General features: G+C 49.7%; 1 protein-coding gene across 2 annotated transcripts in view; it reads left to right on the top strand.

Annotated features, from left to right (window-relative positions):
- The window catches only part of LOC126524583 (uncharacterized), a 141,280-nt gene extending 125,443 nt beyond the window's left edge, over positions 1–15,837 (top strand). For both annotated transcript variants that reach the window (XM_050172883.3, XM_055067384.2), the window contains 2 exons: positions 9,553–9,953; positions 13,594–15,837. In XM_050172883.3, the coding sequence (XP_050028840.1) occupies positions 9,786–9,953; positions 13,594–14,736 (1,311 nt within the window). In that variant the 5' untranslated portion in view covers positions 9,553–9,785 and the 3' untranslated portion in view covers positions 14,737–15,837. The remainder of the gene's footprint in view (positions 1–9,552; positions 9,954–13,593) is intronic.
- The last annotated feature ends 406 nt before the right edge of the window (positions 15,838–16,243 follow it).

Genomic DNA, 16,243 nt, shown 5'->3' on the forward strand with positions numbered 1-16,243 from the left:
TTACCTCTTGTATAGTTTACTATGCACTAAATCCCGGAGGGTACGGCAGGGAAAGCCCTTAAAAAAGCCGCGGCCATGGGACCACTTGTTCCTTCCTCGAATTCTTTTTTTCGCCCACGTCAAACGCGGCGCGTCCCTGCAGCTGCCCTATCGCACCGAGTTGATCCCAACTCTTCGTCTTCCTTCCGGTCGTCGCGCGCATAGGGACGCGTGCTTTCCTCCTCCCCCCTCGTGCAGATTACGCGCGGGAAACACGGAGGCTGGTGATCTCCCATTTGCATGCGCGTCCCCGATCTCTTAATTGCCCAACCAGCTGCAGCAGCAGCACTCGGCGAGTTGCCGTATAGCAGAGGCGCGACCCAGTTTTTTTCTTTCTTTTTTTTCTTTATTTCTTCTTTTCCAAGTTTTGTTCCTCCCCGTTGCGTGCAGGACGACAAAGGCGAGCGAGCCGATTTCAAAGTAAGCGTTCGTCGTGGAAGTCGGTCTGTATATACAGGATGGCTAGCCGTATAGCTTCGAAGACGAGGCAAGGAGGGACCATGGTAACTATAGGAAAAAATTGCAAAACGTTGCCTCCGGGGTAGTAGCATGCACTTTTGGGAGGAATCGGGAACGCGAGGAAGTTGCTAGTTCTGATAAGGGTTGCTTTCGTCTCGTTCTGTTTAAACATCTTGTGACGAACTCGTCGTTCTGGAACCGCGCACATTTACTTGTTTTGCGTTTCCGCGGCCTTCTTTGCCTCCTTGGGCCAAATTCGCAAAGCTTCTCTGGTCGAATTCAATAAGCTCTCCTTTCGTAAGTATTCTTCGCAACTGGCCAATCGCCTTCGCCAGTGATGCGTCCGACATAAATTTTGGCTGGAATTTTCTATCGAGAATAAGTGTAGAGCGTAAGAGGGTTTCATGAATACGGGCCCGTGTACCAACTCACCCAACAAGTTACCTTCAGGAAGAACTTCATTAGCACTTGCCAAAGAAAATTCACATTGTGTGCGCGGGAACATTAACAATGGTATATCACTGCATCGTCTTCTTCCTTTTTTTTTCTTTGTAGTCGTCGCTTCTCTTACGAGCGCTATTATTTAACACAATCATCCAGTCGAGCATACGAGTAGCAGGCGCCTACGTGCGTCAACGTGAAATGAAATGCAGGTGAGGAGAATGAAGGAAGGGGAATACCCAATAATTCGTTTCGAAGGGGTGCCAATGAGGATGACTGAGTCAGTTTCAGACTGCTGAACTATTCTTTTAATCCTGAAGTATCATTCCTTGTGAGGCCAAATGTTGATTACTACAACGAGAAAGTGAAGGTCGAAGCTTTCTTTCTTTCTTTCTTCTTTCTTTTTTGAAAGAGACATTTCACGTAATCCCAACCGCATGCTTTAGCAAGCGTTAGTAATCGAACGCAGGCTCTAAGTTGCGGGAGGAGGGATGGGGGGGGGGGGGTACAAAGCTTATAAACTTGCGAATGCGTAGGACATAACTTATTGTTCCAAGCAACCGGAGAACGATGGCAATGGTAACACGACGAGTGAAGGAGAAAACAACACGCTCGCTTTTCAACGGGAAATGAATGCAGCGATGCAAACGGTTAAGATACAGCGGTTGGCGCGAATGATAGTACAAGGACGCAACGTTGGGAAATTAGCGTTTGCCGTTGCAAACAACAACAACAACAACAACAACAACAACAACAACAACAACAACAACAACAACAACAACAACAACAACAACAACAACAACAACAACAACTGTTGTTGCTGCGCGATATAAGAACACATATATTCAGTTGACAGAATGAATGAAAACACGTTTATTCCACATTAAAATGCGCCGAAGACGCTGCGGTGGAAAGGGGAGGGGTACTATTGCAAAAGGGGAAGGGTAAGGCTGCCTCCGTTTTATTAACGAATGTTGCCAGAGAGGTTGACAGAGAGGCCAACGCCGGCCTACTCTTCAGATACGATGGCATACAAACACAGAAATTCAAGATGGGATAAAAGGAAGGAAAGAGGAAGCAAATGCACCAATATGGCAGATGTAACAAAGAAAACATAATCAAGTACATGAACCACACGGAATTTAGCACGGCAGTAGGAAGGGAGCGAGAAATCACCGCAGGTCACGCTAAATAAAACGATGCACACCAATGACAAAAAAAAATGAAGAAAGAAGAAAAAGCAAGAAGTCTGATCAAACTCAAATAAAAATGCGCGCTACAAACGTCGTAGGAGGAAAAAGAAGAGGGCAGGGATGTTAACCAGAAGAGCACCTGATTGACTACCCTACCCAGGGTAAAATAACAGGGCTATGCACGGATGAAAGGGAGGAGAGAGAGATAGATAGAGAGAGAGAGAGAGAGAGAAAGAGAGAGGGAAGGAATCGCGTAGTGAATATGTGCACGCTGCACAAATTGCAGCACGCAGTCAAAGCCATTCACATTGGCCAATTCTCCACAAGAAGCACGAATGTGTCTTCACAGCATCGTGGGCCGTCGAGCGGTGCGGGTGGTGTTGAACTCAGCGCCTGCACTCATCGGCCCAGTCGTAGCGACGCGTCGGAGATTGTTTGCCGCTGCCATTGAAATCGAGGACAGTGGTGCAGCAAACACTCGGTGCTCTCTCTTCTGCAGCAGCAGACGTCGCGCGCAGGATTGTCGGTCGTTTCAGTTGGTGCAGTGCAACAAACGCCAAGAAAAGATCGAAGAACGAATGCACCACAAGCGGCTCCTTGTTTGCCGTACGGCCCGCGCACTTTTTGATGGATTCGTGCAAACTCGCCCGAATGTTAAACCGCGTTTAATTATTTTGTACTTGCGCTCCAGCTGCTTTGTGATGGATGTCCTTCTTCGCTTAGTTTGTTATTGTTATTTTTTCAGCTCGATAGCGCAACTACAGAGAGCACGCAGCAACACGCGGCTTATCACGTCGCGTTGTGTTCGTCGCTCGAGTGAAATTCTTCTCACGGCGTCCGCAAATTATGGCTTAAATATTGCATTCTTCGGCGAGCACGAGTAGAATATTCGACAGCACCACAAACACGAAAAGCTGAGATGTCGCAGCGAAAACAAGAAGCAAGTGGCGGGGAAAACATGGTGATGAAAGTCCGAGGAACGGTGTCGTGCAGCGGCTGTAAACACGCCAGAGAATGACGGCGTAACACGAACACGGGAACTGAAAGCGTGCGTGCGTGCGTGCGTGCGTGCGTGTGTGCGTGTGTGTGTGTGTGTGTGTGTGTGTTTGTGTGTGTGTGTGCGTGTGCGTGCGTGCGTGTGTGCGTGTGTGCGTGTGTGTGTGAGAGAGAGAGAGAAAGAGAGAGGGGGCACATAACATAAACGACCGAGTCAATACAGCGGGACCCACGGAAACGCGAGAGAGGAACGAAAGGTGTGGGAGCCGCTCGTTTTTCATGCTAGGCGTATATACTAGGTTGGCGAGTATTTCGGCGTGACCGGGTGATCAGGAGGCGAAAGCATATTCGCCGGGATCTACGAGACCCGCATAGGTACGTGTGGTGTGTGTGTGCGAGCGTGCCTGTGTTGAGCGCTTACGTGCGTGCGAGTGCGTGTTCTTTAATTGACGACGATCGCTCACGTAGTACATACTATATATGCGTACACACACGAAAACAAGGCGTTTCGCAGATCCCACCTCCTCCGCGCTTTCCGCGCTGGTTCGTAGGAACCTTTTTACGATGCGGGCGACCGCCCGAGATAAAAAGAAAACGCACGTTCGCGGAGGGGAAGAAGAAATAAAAAAGTATTACAGATAAAGAAAGCTTCGTCCCTCGGCTCGAAGGAGGCATGGCATACCTCGCTAAGATATTCCTCCAACCGCGCCAACGCTGTACGAGCTCGCGGCGGTTCTTTTAATCCGATGCGAGGAAACTCTCACGACCTCCGCAGGAAAGAACGGTTCTCCCCGAGTGGTAATGAATAAGAGGCCCCGCACATCAAAGGAAACGATTAGAAAGGACGAAAAAAACATTACGATTCTCCGGCCACGCTCGCTAAGCAAGCGTTGGTCGTATCGTTGCTCCAACTATTGCGCATGTAAGAGGGCCTTGCGACCCGTTTCACGCCGCGTATGCGCACGCCTCCATCCGCTGCGTGCCGACATCGCCCGACTCGGTCGTCCTAATTTTTTTCTTACGTTTTTTTTATTTTTCACTGCCGAACGTTCGCTAGAGTCGATCGCTACGGAGCGCGGTCCGCTTTTCTTTCGAAGATAAAGCCTCCGCGCTGGTTGACCCTGGAGAAGGCGCCGCGCGATCCGGATGCGCTCCTGCCACGCGATTGCTCATCGCTGTAGCTGCGTAACCTCAGCTGCTGCTTCGCCGCAGAACGGATGCGCAAGGCCGGAAAGCCGATTACGATGGCGAAGCGCTCGCGCGACAAAGCGCCGACCGAAGAGCTGGCTTGTTCGCCGGCGTGTTTGTAAGCAGCCGAAGCGGGGACGCGTCGAACGACAAGCGCTCCTGTATGCATGCGAATGTGAGGACACAAGGCGCGCAGACACGATACACGCATAAAAAAAAAAAAAAAAAAGTCGCAGTTTCGCCCGAAAGGCGAAGCATCAATTGCCATAGCAAATTAGCGGACAGAAGTATAGGATGGTTATCGGCGGTATAAGCTTGTACACATAGGCATACTAACTAAATTAACGAGCATGGCGTCTGGCGTGCACGAGCAAACATGAAACCATCTCACTCGATGACCGGGGAAACTCGCTGTCAAACCGCTGGAGTGAGGAAGCGCGGCGGCAGCAGCAGCGAGCGCTGCTTTCGCGCTGCCTCTCGCATCGACGGGAACTATGAGCCACGAAAACACAGCGCACCGCTGGGGCTCTGTCGCCGTCGCAGATGGCTTTCAAGATGCGGGGACCACTCAGGCTGCTCCATTTTTGCCGTCGGCGTCGCCGACGGCAGAAATGCGCCAGGGGTGTTCATATATAATTTCAATGGCAATAAAAGAAAATGAAGAACAATTTTTTTTACGCAATAAAGAGAAGTGGTTGGCGCACGAATGGGGGCCTGCAAATCCTTCTTTTGCGAAGAAGTTGTTTTACACATGGATTGTTACACACACCGTTTCACGTGTACCTTGCACTATTGTGAATGTAACATATTCATGTAACATAGCGTGCATGTTATGTTACGTGCACATATAACATGGCGTACATGCTATGTTAGACACATGCTATATGGTGCATATATACAACAAATGCTTTTTCTACGTGAGTAAAGAACACAATATAAAAGGTATTTCTGCACAATAAAAAAGAAGAACTCTCAATACAACAAGGTCAACAAAGTCGTGCTCCCTCCTGCACACAAATCTCAGTATGACAGAATATGTATGGAACGCATCATCATCGGCTACATGTTTCGCCAGATGAAACCCTATGTAGGTGTTTAAGTATTGTGTATAGATTCGCCGTGGTTGTTTAGTGGTTATGGTGTTGGGCTGATAAGTACCACGTCGCGGGATCGAATCCCGGCCACGGCGTCCGCATTTCGATGGGGCGATATGCGAACACACCTGTGTACTTAGCTTTAGGAGCACGTTAAAGAACCCCAAGTGGTCCAAATTATTCCGGAGTACCCCACCACGGCGGGCCTCATAATCAGATAATGCTTTTGACACGTAAAACTCAATATTTTTTTTATGTATTGCGTTTAGGTATACACCATCATGTATACACCTCACTTTGTGACTTCGTTGATACAGATGTCCTGCTTATCAGTGGTCGCGGATTCCATCATGATTCACACTGTGGTGTTCTGACAGGGGAGTAGTTTTAACCCCAGGTGGTCTGAATTAATCCGAACCTCCTTTTTTTTTTTCTACTATACGGATGCTCCTTTATAAACGTAAACCAGATCTCTTTCTCATATCTTTCTTGCTAATTTTCATTTTTACATTTTATTTGAACGATTACGCTGTTTTCGATAAGCTGTAAATACATACTTTTATTGGATTTAAAGATACTGAAACATTGTGGACTGGTGCATTTGAACTTCCTTGTCTAATTATTCATTCATCACATTTCAGTGGAGAGCAGCAGGCCATATAATAATCTATAGCTTACGCGGATCTTTCTGCTTTTCTGCTGTCAAATTCCTCTCTCTTTCCGCTTACAATTGTATCTGTAGGGGGAAAAAATGGGTGAAAATGAGGTGCCGCTGTTTTTCATTCGTTCCTCGGAATGCTTATGTTCTCCTGTACTAAGCATATACTTCCCTTCGGCGTTCCGGTGTTTGCCATCTCCGCAAACTATATGTTATAAATCCAGGAATAAAAGACTCGAGCCCCTTTTCCTTCACAAACAAACGGACAGAGTGGTTTACTTGATTAACAAAAAGCTGCACTAAGCAGCTTTTTGTTTTGAATAGGCCCACAGATGTGTCAAAAAAGAAGAAAAATCTCGTGTGCGCTAACTCACGTAATCGTGAGCGTATCTTTACGTATCACATTTCATAACATAGCGCAATGGTAGAAGGATATGTATACATATATACAGAGAGAAAATCAAAGTAATCAGGAACCAGACGCCTCTTCTGCTCGCTACCCTGCGCTGGAGAGGCATAATCGGATGAAAAGAGAGAAAGGGTGTGTTCAAATCCTGGCCAGCATTGGGGGTGGTCTACGTTGGCAGCTAAAAGGATATCTTCGAGCCTAAGTAATGGAAGGCGTCTGGAATGATCTGAAAAATGTCTCAGCGACGGGGTGCCATCTTGCCTCAAGGAATTAAGCTAAGAAAAGCACATATCATCGCTGTATTTTAACACTTTGCGCGTGCAAACTTGTGCAAAAAAGAAATACGAAGAAGCTTACATTAAGCGTGTAACTAAGAGCGAATACGTTTTCCTGGGAGCAGACGGTCTCCCTTCGGGTTTCCAAGCATTCTACTCAACCGCCATTTTTGTTTGGGCAACAAAGTACCCCTCATCGTTTCTTACGTCGATGCTGTCTTCGTGAAACTGTCTCTTTTTCCGGCTTCGTCAGAATTGTAAACAAACTTAAGACGGCCGCTGTCCGCTTTGCTCCCTGCTTAGACGCGTCTATACGGTAGGGAATAGAGAGAACACCAGTTTGTGGCACACTTGAAGGTACGAACCAAGACTAAGAGAGGTCGCAGAGACCTGTCGACTCGCGCAATGTGACAGATTACTCCACGGTGTCACCTGGGATTCTCTCCTGGAATCAGGTCTATACTATACGGGTGTCCCTTCTTCAGCGTGCCACTTACTTATCGCATCCATTCTACTCGAAGCTGATTTCGCGCCCGCCCTCCGGCATCCTAGGCACGCGAACGGTGTTATCGACACGCGTGGTTGTATCGTATACGCGTAGGACGGACGTTTCGAGTACGGGTCCTGCACATCGCGTCCGGAGGGACACCAGAAGTGGGTGCATCCGGGCGTGACCGCCGAAGAGCAATGATGCACAGCCCTATCGCAGCCGTCTGCTCGACTTTTTTCTTTGCGACGTCGGCGGCGGGGTATAGGGCGTCGTGCGCGGCCGTAGCGTAACGAAGCGGACCTCGCAGTGCCGGTGCCCACGAACCGTGTAACGCAGAGGGGGCCGGATCGGAAGGCCCCGTTTTCCTGCCGGACGCCCAGCATACCGAGACGGCACAAAAGGCTGCGAAAGAGAGAGACAGAAGCGAAAGAATGCAGCAAGAAAAAAAGGGGAGACACGGCGGCCTTCGCTCCGATAACGGAGAGCCGGATTCCAGATGTTGCCGCAGCTTGCGTGGCCGGATGCTTTGGGCGTCCGGCGCGGTGAGCGCGGCAGCTCTCTGGAACGATACCCCGTCTAGCACGGCGCTGATTCTATGGTATACGGCTGCGCGGCCCGGTGCGTACGCGGACACGCCTGCGTGCCGTAATGCCACGGAGTCGAATGAGATTCGGTGAACGGGGCGGCCACTGATAAGGCCTCTTCTTCTTCTTCTCGTGCCTTAAGTGAGCCACCAGGCTCCTTCGTAGCGTGTGAAATCTAGCGATGCAGTGGCTCATCTCCTGGAGCGCCGTCTTTAGGGCGCTGATTGCCAACGTATATGTTGGTACACTTTGTGACGGGTGCTTAAAAGCAACGCCTGTGGGCTGCTCGTAACAGCGAGAGAGAGAGAGACAAAGGGGGAGGAAATACAGGGAGGATTGTCAGTGCAAGTACTGGCTGGCTACCCTGTGCTGGGGAAACCGGTAACCTACGTGCTTATAGTATATACTCGGTGAGAAACTAAGAACGTTGCACAAGCTCCGCCCGCAAAACCGCAGTACACGTGCTCGCTGCGCTTCCGCCGCTCCAAAACGTAGTTCCCCGCAATCGCCATTAGTGGATGGATGATGAAGAACAAAACTTTATTGAGGTCCATCGGAACGTGGACTAGCACGCAGCGGGCCGCTCCCACGTCGGGACAGAAAGACCTAGCCTCTCCGTCACGTCGAGAGCCCGTTGTATTGACCATAGTTAATTCGCCCCCGCGCGGACGTCGCGGAAATGGTCGAACGTGAATGGCTGGCGCATATCTCTATCAATTTGCTTTGAGTGGGACAACAGTGCATTTCGCAAGTACTCTATTCGTAGGTTTCCACCGAGTGTAGTTTTTTTTCACGATACCTTCAGGTGTTAATGAGAGTTTGTGAGTAACCAGTATATGTGTGCGCCAGTGGGTGTATGCGTTGCTTGTGTGTTTGTGCCGTCATATTGCGTATAATTCAAGTGTTGCGAAGGCACTCTGTATAGAGTATCTCAAGTCGAAAGACTTGGTGGGCAACTCCAAGTTTGCACAGAACTGGTGCTCTTTTTCTCTCGCCTTCTTCCTCCTTCTTTTTCCTCACTGTATCCCCTTCCCCCAATGTAAGGTACATCTGGTGAACCACCCTTCTTTTACTTTGTTTCTTTTTGTCTCTCTCTCTCTCTCGCCTTCAGTGAGTATGCCAGCCCATCGGACAGGCTAAAATCCGCCGCTTCTCACTGCAGTCAGCGTCTGTCTCTCCTGTGCAACGTGCCTCGCAGACGGCATATATACTTTTCCGGCAATGTTCCGTCTGGCGAGAGACACGCCACGGTTTCCGTCTGCAAGGTGTGACCGCCGAATGACTAGGTTCGGCGCTCGTGAGACTTGTCCCACATACTCGTGAAAGCGCGCCCTCTCTGTCCGCGCGTCTTATCATCGTGGCCCCGTCCGACGCGTCAGTGTATCACATTCTGTCTTTAAATCTTCGCGCGCGGCCGTCAGACACGACGTGGAACCCTATAAAGAGTGCACTAGTGCGCGTTCCACTTCGTCCGGCCGATAGAAAAAAAAAAAAATGCCGAACTATACGGATTGACCCCTTCCTCCATGTCGCAGCCTTTCGACCCTTGACGCCACCCCAGATACGTGTGTCTATAATTTGTAACTCCAGTTCGTGAAGCGTGGCGAAAAGGGGGCCTGGCAGCGTTTTCTTAAGGGCGTTTAGCCATTTTTTGCTGTCTTCCTTTTCACGCCAGCATCAACCCGCTGGCCTACAATAGGACTCCTCTCTTCTCCTCTGATTGCAGGTTGAGCCGCAGGGATCGAATCGCGTCTTCGGACACTCGTCCAGGCGTGAACGAACGACCATCCTGAAAAGCTCACGCGGGCCGTCGTCAGAGAGCGACCGGCTGGTACTGTGCCTTCGCACCGCAGCGTCAGTGCGGATGCGAACATGAAGCCCTGACGGGCTCGCTCTCCGCGAGGTGGATCGCGTCTCCGCGCGAAGGCTACGCACACACACACAGCGGTCGGCGGTGCCATGGCGTTCCGCCGGGGCGCCAAGGAGATGAAGAAGCAGTCGTACTACGTGTGGTTCCTGGGCGCCAAGGAGTCCCGCGGTCTCCGGGGCCTCGAGTACATCGGGCCCGTGCTGCGGTTCCTGCTGGAACGTGAGCGGGAAGTGGAGCCGCCCAAGGTCACCCTTCAGGTGAGCCGCGTTCGTTCCGCTCAGCTGAAGCCAAGCGTGCTTGAAAAGTAAGTGTTAGAAGCATTTTGCCTGCATTGAGTTAATTTGCAATTATAGGCACGCTAAAGAAACGTCCGTGTGACAGGGTAATCGTGAAATTGTTGCTGTTAACTTAAGTGTAACGAGTTACGTGTGGCGGATTGCCTGGCTTCGGTTCCCACGGGTGGCAAGTTGCTTTTTTTCATCTTCTTTCATTCCTCTTTACTTGATCGTTTCCATACTTCGATTAAAACAACAAATAGTTTCCCCCCTGTGCTTTCGTCAGCCTCATTAACTGTTGGTTTGATATGATTGTGACTAACATAAATCAGGCCCCTCGGTTCCCCGTCTTCTCGTTCATCACGTGACAAAAGCGTACATTATAAAATATGAAGACGCCAAATAAACAGACACACACAAGAGAAGAGAACGGGACAGGGCGCCACTCGCAACTGTTTTATTTACAGAACGCAGGCACATATATACTGTGTGTCAACACATGCGCACAGAGCAAACATTCATTCACGCATCTAATCAAACATTCATGACGCAACACGCTCAAGAAACCTCGTCTCGGCCTTGTATAATGTTATCGAAGTATCGCTAACGCACAAGCTGCCTTTCTTGCCTATGTGATAGGCTTCAACCAGTTCCCTTGCTCTAGTATCTTTACTTCGGGCAAGAATCCGCACGTCTGAAAAACGTGGTTCACAAGAGCGTGTGGGACAGGTCCCGATGTGCTTAGGCAAATTTGGGCCCTCTTTCATTTGCTCAACATTTCTTTCGTGCTCCCTGACACGCTCATTAACACAGCGCCCGGTCTGACCTATATAGGAACGACCGCACGAAAGGGGGATCTCGTAGACAACCCCTTCGGCACACTTCATGAAAGGTCGCCCATGTTTGGTTCCACAGCCTTTTTCACTTTCTTCTTTTCTTTTGGCGATTTGGGAGCAAAGGCTTCCGAGCTTCCTTGGGGCTGAAAACACTAGCGGGACGCCATGTCTGCTCGCTACCTTCTTCAGATTGTGGGCCACCTTGTGCATATACGGCACAGCCACCGGTCTCACCTCTTGCCGAGGGGCCTTTGCTCCAGCTCTCATCACCTTTCTCTTCATTTTCTGTAAGAGGCTTTCGGCTACTCCTGTTAGGAGCGAACCAGGGAACCCAGCTGAAGCCAGCCTAGCCAATTGATTGTCGAAACTCAATGCCATCTTGTGAACACACGACTTCCTGAGCGCGGACTCAGGGCAGAGTGACGCAGTTCCTCTCTTTACCAATTTCGAATGCGCTGAGTCAAATGGCAGAAGCTCTTTCTTCGCACGTGGTGCATAGCACGAACATACATGATCCTTACCAAACTCAATGCTAAGATTTAAAAACTGTAAAACATTTCCTTGCGGCAGTTCATGTGTAAAATCCAAGCCTTTTTCATGTTGTCTAAAAAGGATAAAACATTAGCCACAACCTCTGCGGAGTTTAGACTCCCGTCCTTAGTTAAAATAATTAAAAAATCATCTACATACCTAAACACTTTTGAAACTTTGTTAGCTGGTAACACATGGTGCAATACTTGGTCCATTTGTGAAAGAAAAATGTTACACAACACAGGGGCGACACAGGATCCTATGCATATACCAGCTTTCTGCAGAAAAAACTGCTGGTCAAACATTATAAAAGTAGACTCCAGGTAAAACTTTAAAAGGCTTAAAAAGTCGTCAGTAGAAACACCGGCAGAGTTCTGAAAAGAAATATGATCATTCCTTTCAATGCACTCCCTAACCGCAAAGAACAGAGCATCATGGGGAACAGAATAATATAAATCAACAATATCAACAGAAAAGGCAAAGCCCAGACTAGCTTCAGTTCTCAGGAATTCAAATACTTCATCCGATCTTGTCGTTAAAAACGGATCTTGTACATCTAGTTCACGCAAATTTTTTAACAGGTAAGAGCTAAGTTGCTTCTGCCATGCCCCTTTTTCCGTCACTATTGTTCTGAAAGGCAGGTCTTGCTTATGCGTTTTTACTGAAAAGAACACCTTCAGCGCATTACTTTTGCTTTTGTTAATTTCTTTCGCAAGGCTGGCCAACCCCAGCCGCTCACACATTGCCACAGCGTTGGCTTTGACTTTTGTCGATTTTACTGGAATAGGTGAAAAATTCTTTTTAATCGCCTGAGCAGCCCTTATCGAGAAATTATCATCCGACATGACTACAAATCCGCCTTCCTTATCGGCTTGAAGAAGCGTTAGGCCATTCTTGCTAAAGAAAGACACAATGGCTCCGGTTGACAAGTCCTTTCGCCGTGTATGCCCCGGGTAGCTAGATTTGAGCAAGCAGTCAACTCCCTCAAGAAGGCATTTTTCTTGCTCTTCTGGATCGGCCTTCCGTGCAATTCGACGATTAACGGCAATGAGCTCATGCGGCGGCAGTTTCGGTTCTATACCAAACTTGGGTCCTTTCCGGAGAACAGACGTAACTTTCTGTGGTAGATCGATATCCCCCACAACTACATCACTCCCACATTTCTTCTTGTCCTTTCTTGTCTCCCTGAGCAGACTGTTCAGCCTACACATCCAGAGTTGCTCTGTCATCCGAGAAGCCAAGCTCTTGATATACCGAATGTTCCTCTCAGCCAGCCAGGCAGGATATTGCTATTTTGTTTATGGGCTTCGCATTTGACATACGTTGGCCACAGTTGCTATGGTCGATTCTAAAAGACAGCAAGAAACTCAAGCTAACTGTGCCATATTATGCTTAGTTTTACATTTCACTGTTTATTACGACAGTTTAAAATTGTAAATGCATATTTATTTTTTAATTCATACCCTAACATTGCTCGCTTCAGAAGGCGCTGTCATCGACATCATCGGGTCAAATGTCATTAAATTTGGACGTGTGGCAGCTCTGCCGAAAAAAAAAGGATGTCATTCGGAAACTTAAGGCCTTAACTAATGAATGCCATTTTCTGTACCCGTGTGGCACGGGTATTAATCGATATATTCTACTCGATGAAGGGAAAAGACGGAGAAATAAATAAATGGAGAAAGCACAATGTTAACCGGGAGAGCGTCCGGCCTTTTGCGTGCCGGATAGCAGTGAGAGCTCGTCCTTTCAATGTCGACAAATACCCACAGCAATGTCTTTTTAAACGAATTTTTTGAATGAACATGGTAAACAAATCTTCCATATGCATTATTTAACCATACAAGGCGCAAAGCGCGACCTTGTTTTGAGCCATCGGTGTTACGAAAAAGCAGTGGTAACGTTAAAAGAGCTTTCTCGTTCTTGAAGTTGTTAACGTGGGAGACGCGTAGGTGTATTCCAGCAAACATAAATATGCGTGATGATAAAGAACCTAAGCTCCGTCCGCCCCACACCCCCCCCCCCACCCCCCCAAAAAAAGAAAGGATTTTTTGAAGTATAGCACGCAGTTGATAAAATATATATCGCCGAATTTCGTCCAGGCAAACCTCTCGCATGTCATATTTCTAAACTTGCTGCACTGCTTGATATGCGGTGCAAGACATATACCGCCATTCCTTGCGAGGGTCGTAAACCGTAACATGGCCACTGTTATTGATACGCGTGTGTATTTTCTTTATTTTTTTTCACTGCAGGTCAGTGGCAAGGGCATCAAGATGGTTCAGAACATCGCCCGCGGCGTTCGGGGCAAGATGGAGCAGGTGAAGCACTTGATCCCCCAGCACGCGGTCACGTGCGTGCACCAGGACGGCGACCTGGTGTGCTGCATCCTGCTGCTCTACAACCCTGTCACCAGGTGCCCCGTGCACGTTCACGTCTATCGCTGCGACTCGTCCGAGACGGCCGCCATGCTGCGCCAGCAGCTGCAGCAGCTCGTCGAGCGGCCCGACAACCAGACCAAGTTCCGCGAGATCGAACACCGGCTGGCAGCCAAGGGCCTGCTGCGCGAGCACTCCTTCCACCACCATCACCACCACTCGGGTCCGCCGCGGATGCCCTCCGACGGCAGGACCGAGGACGGCTCCGAAGACCGCAGTGATGTCTCCGATGAAGACGAAGAGGGTCTGGCCACGTCTCCGCCCCGAAGGCCCGCCGCTGTTCTTCCTGCTCCAGTCCGCGGCGGCGCGGCTTCGGTCGGCTCGGCCACGTCTAGCGACCGGATGGCCAGCCTGTACGCGTCCCTGGCTGCCGAGCTACGCGAGAAGCTGAGCAACCCGGACCGCGGCCCTCTCCTGCTGCCTCCCAAGGACTACGGGACCGTGTGCAAGAGGGCCTCGGCCAGGCCCGAGGGAGGCTCCAAGTCGAGCAGCGGCATCGGCTCCGACGAGCTCCTGCCCCGCGAGCTGGACTCGTCTTCCGACGAAGAGTGGCCCGCCCACCAGCCGCATCAGAAGCGGGAGCAGCGCAGGAACCGCCGACCGGTGTCATTTCCGGCGGCCTCCACCGCCGCCGCCACGGTCTTCGGTGGACCGCAGCAGAAGCAGCGCCAGCCGCACGCGCCACACCGCCAGATTCAGACGCCGCAGCCATACCGCAACGGACAAGTGCCACAGCAGCAGAGACCGTTCTCGCAGCAGCAACAGCACCCGCCGAGCCACCGACAGTCGGCGACGTCCAGGCAGGTGGTTGCGCCCGAGTCCAGGGCGTACCAGCCACACCATCACCAACAGCAGCAGCAACAACAGCCAGAGCCTTTGAGGCAGCACAACCAGAAAAGAAGCAGGGACTACAGGCACAGCTTCGTGGAGCCGTCGACGCGTAGGCCCTTGCCTCTCTAAGAAAGCAAAGAAAAATAACGAGGCGACGATTTGCAACCGCCGTCGGTTCGTGGCGTAATGCAAAGACAGTATATACACAGATGCCAACCGCTCAAGAGGCGACGTTTACGCGACGAAGCCAACGTGTCGTCGCCGCGCAGTCCTATGCGCCGCTCTCAGCTGTACAACTTTACATTTGTACTAGTCGTGCAGAGCGGCGTGCCTCTGGACGGTCACTCAGAGTAGAACCATGCGTGACGGGACGTCAGAGGACATTTGGAGTCAGGTTGCGGGAAAGTACTTTCAGGGCGCCGAGGTTCATTTTCACAGTGGACAGAGGACTTGCGAAATGCTGAAGCGTCCTCTTTAAAAGTGCACGAGCGAGCCAACTTTCACGTCGGCAGTCCTTGAGCACCAGTGTGGAATCGATCCAGGTGCTCCCGAAATACCTCTAGTGACTCCATGGAAGATATGGGTGGCGTTTATATAGTTCAGGAAATGAGCGCGGAAGGTGAAACAAAACCGCACCCTGAGACTTCAGGAAAGTCGGTAACGACTTGCAAAGCGTGCAACTTTGCCACGATCAACAAAGTGTGTATCGCTGATGTGGGTTTCTTCTTGAAAGCGGGAACCTCACCGCAGTGCGCGTGCGCGTGCCCTGGCCGAGGCTGCACCTCTCGGGCATGCGCAAGATCTCGCAAGTCTGTGTTTTTTTGGACGAGGGATTGATTCGAATGAGTGCCACTCTAGGCTGCTGTGCGTCAACTTGTGCGTCAGGTCCAGCAGTGCGTCAACTCCAACAGTGCCCTGATTTATTGAATACACGCAACTGATTAACAGGTCTCCGATAAGGCGAGGGATAGCAAATCGTGTAACACCGGGGGAGTACGGCAGACCGGACCTTCCAACGCCGCCACTGCCACCAGCTAACGACCACTGGAAGCAACTACACAAGCTTGGACCGCGTTTCCAGGAGCTTCGCTCGCGATGACGATGCTGTTTTATTTTTTAAATATTTTGACTAAAAGAAGCTGCACTTTGCTGCGACGGCGCGTTCGTGGACTTGTTTTTCAACTTCTACAAATGACGTTAGTAATAAAATAAAACAAAGGCGACAGATTTCTCGTGGACTCTGTGTGTGTTACATTGTCACGCTGTGCTAGATTTATAAATGCCACTGTAATAGAAGGATGGAGGGGGGCAAATATTTGTTCTTTGTTTTACCACGGTAACAATGCGCGTTTCACGGCAGCGAATCAAATTGATATGAAGTAAGAAAGAAAGAAAGAAAGAAAGAAAGAATGTACATATAGGTTTTCACGACATCCACGTCAAAACTCTCGAATCAGGAAAGAAATTGAGGCACAACTCATTCATTGGGGATGTTTATCGTCGTTAATACGATTAGAATTCAAGTGGTCATGCGCATACATGTAATTTTATGATGGGTTTCTGAGATGATTGGTCAGATTCGTTTAATGTTAAATAATTATGAACCTCGTTGTGTTATAAGAATGGTGAGAGGTGC

Source organism: Dermacentor andersoni, chromosome 3, assembly GCF_023375885.2.
Source record: "Dermacentor andersoni chromosome 3, qqDerAnde1_hic_scaffold, whole genome shotgun sequence".
Taxonomy (NCBI): domain Eukaryota; kingdom Metazoa; phylum Arthropoda; class Arachnida; order Ixodida; family Ixodidae; genus Dermacentor; species Dermacentor andersoni.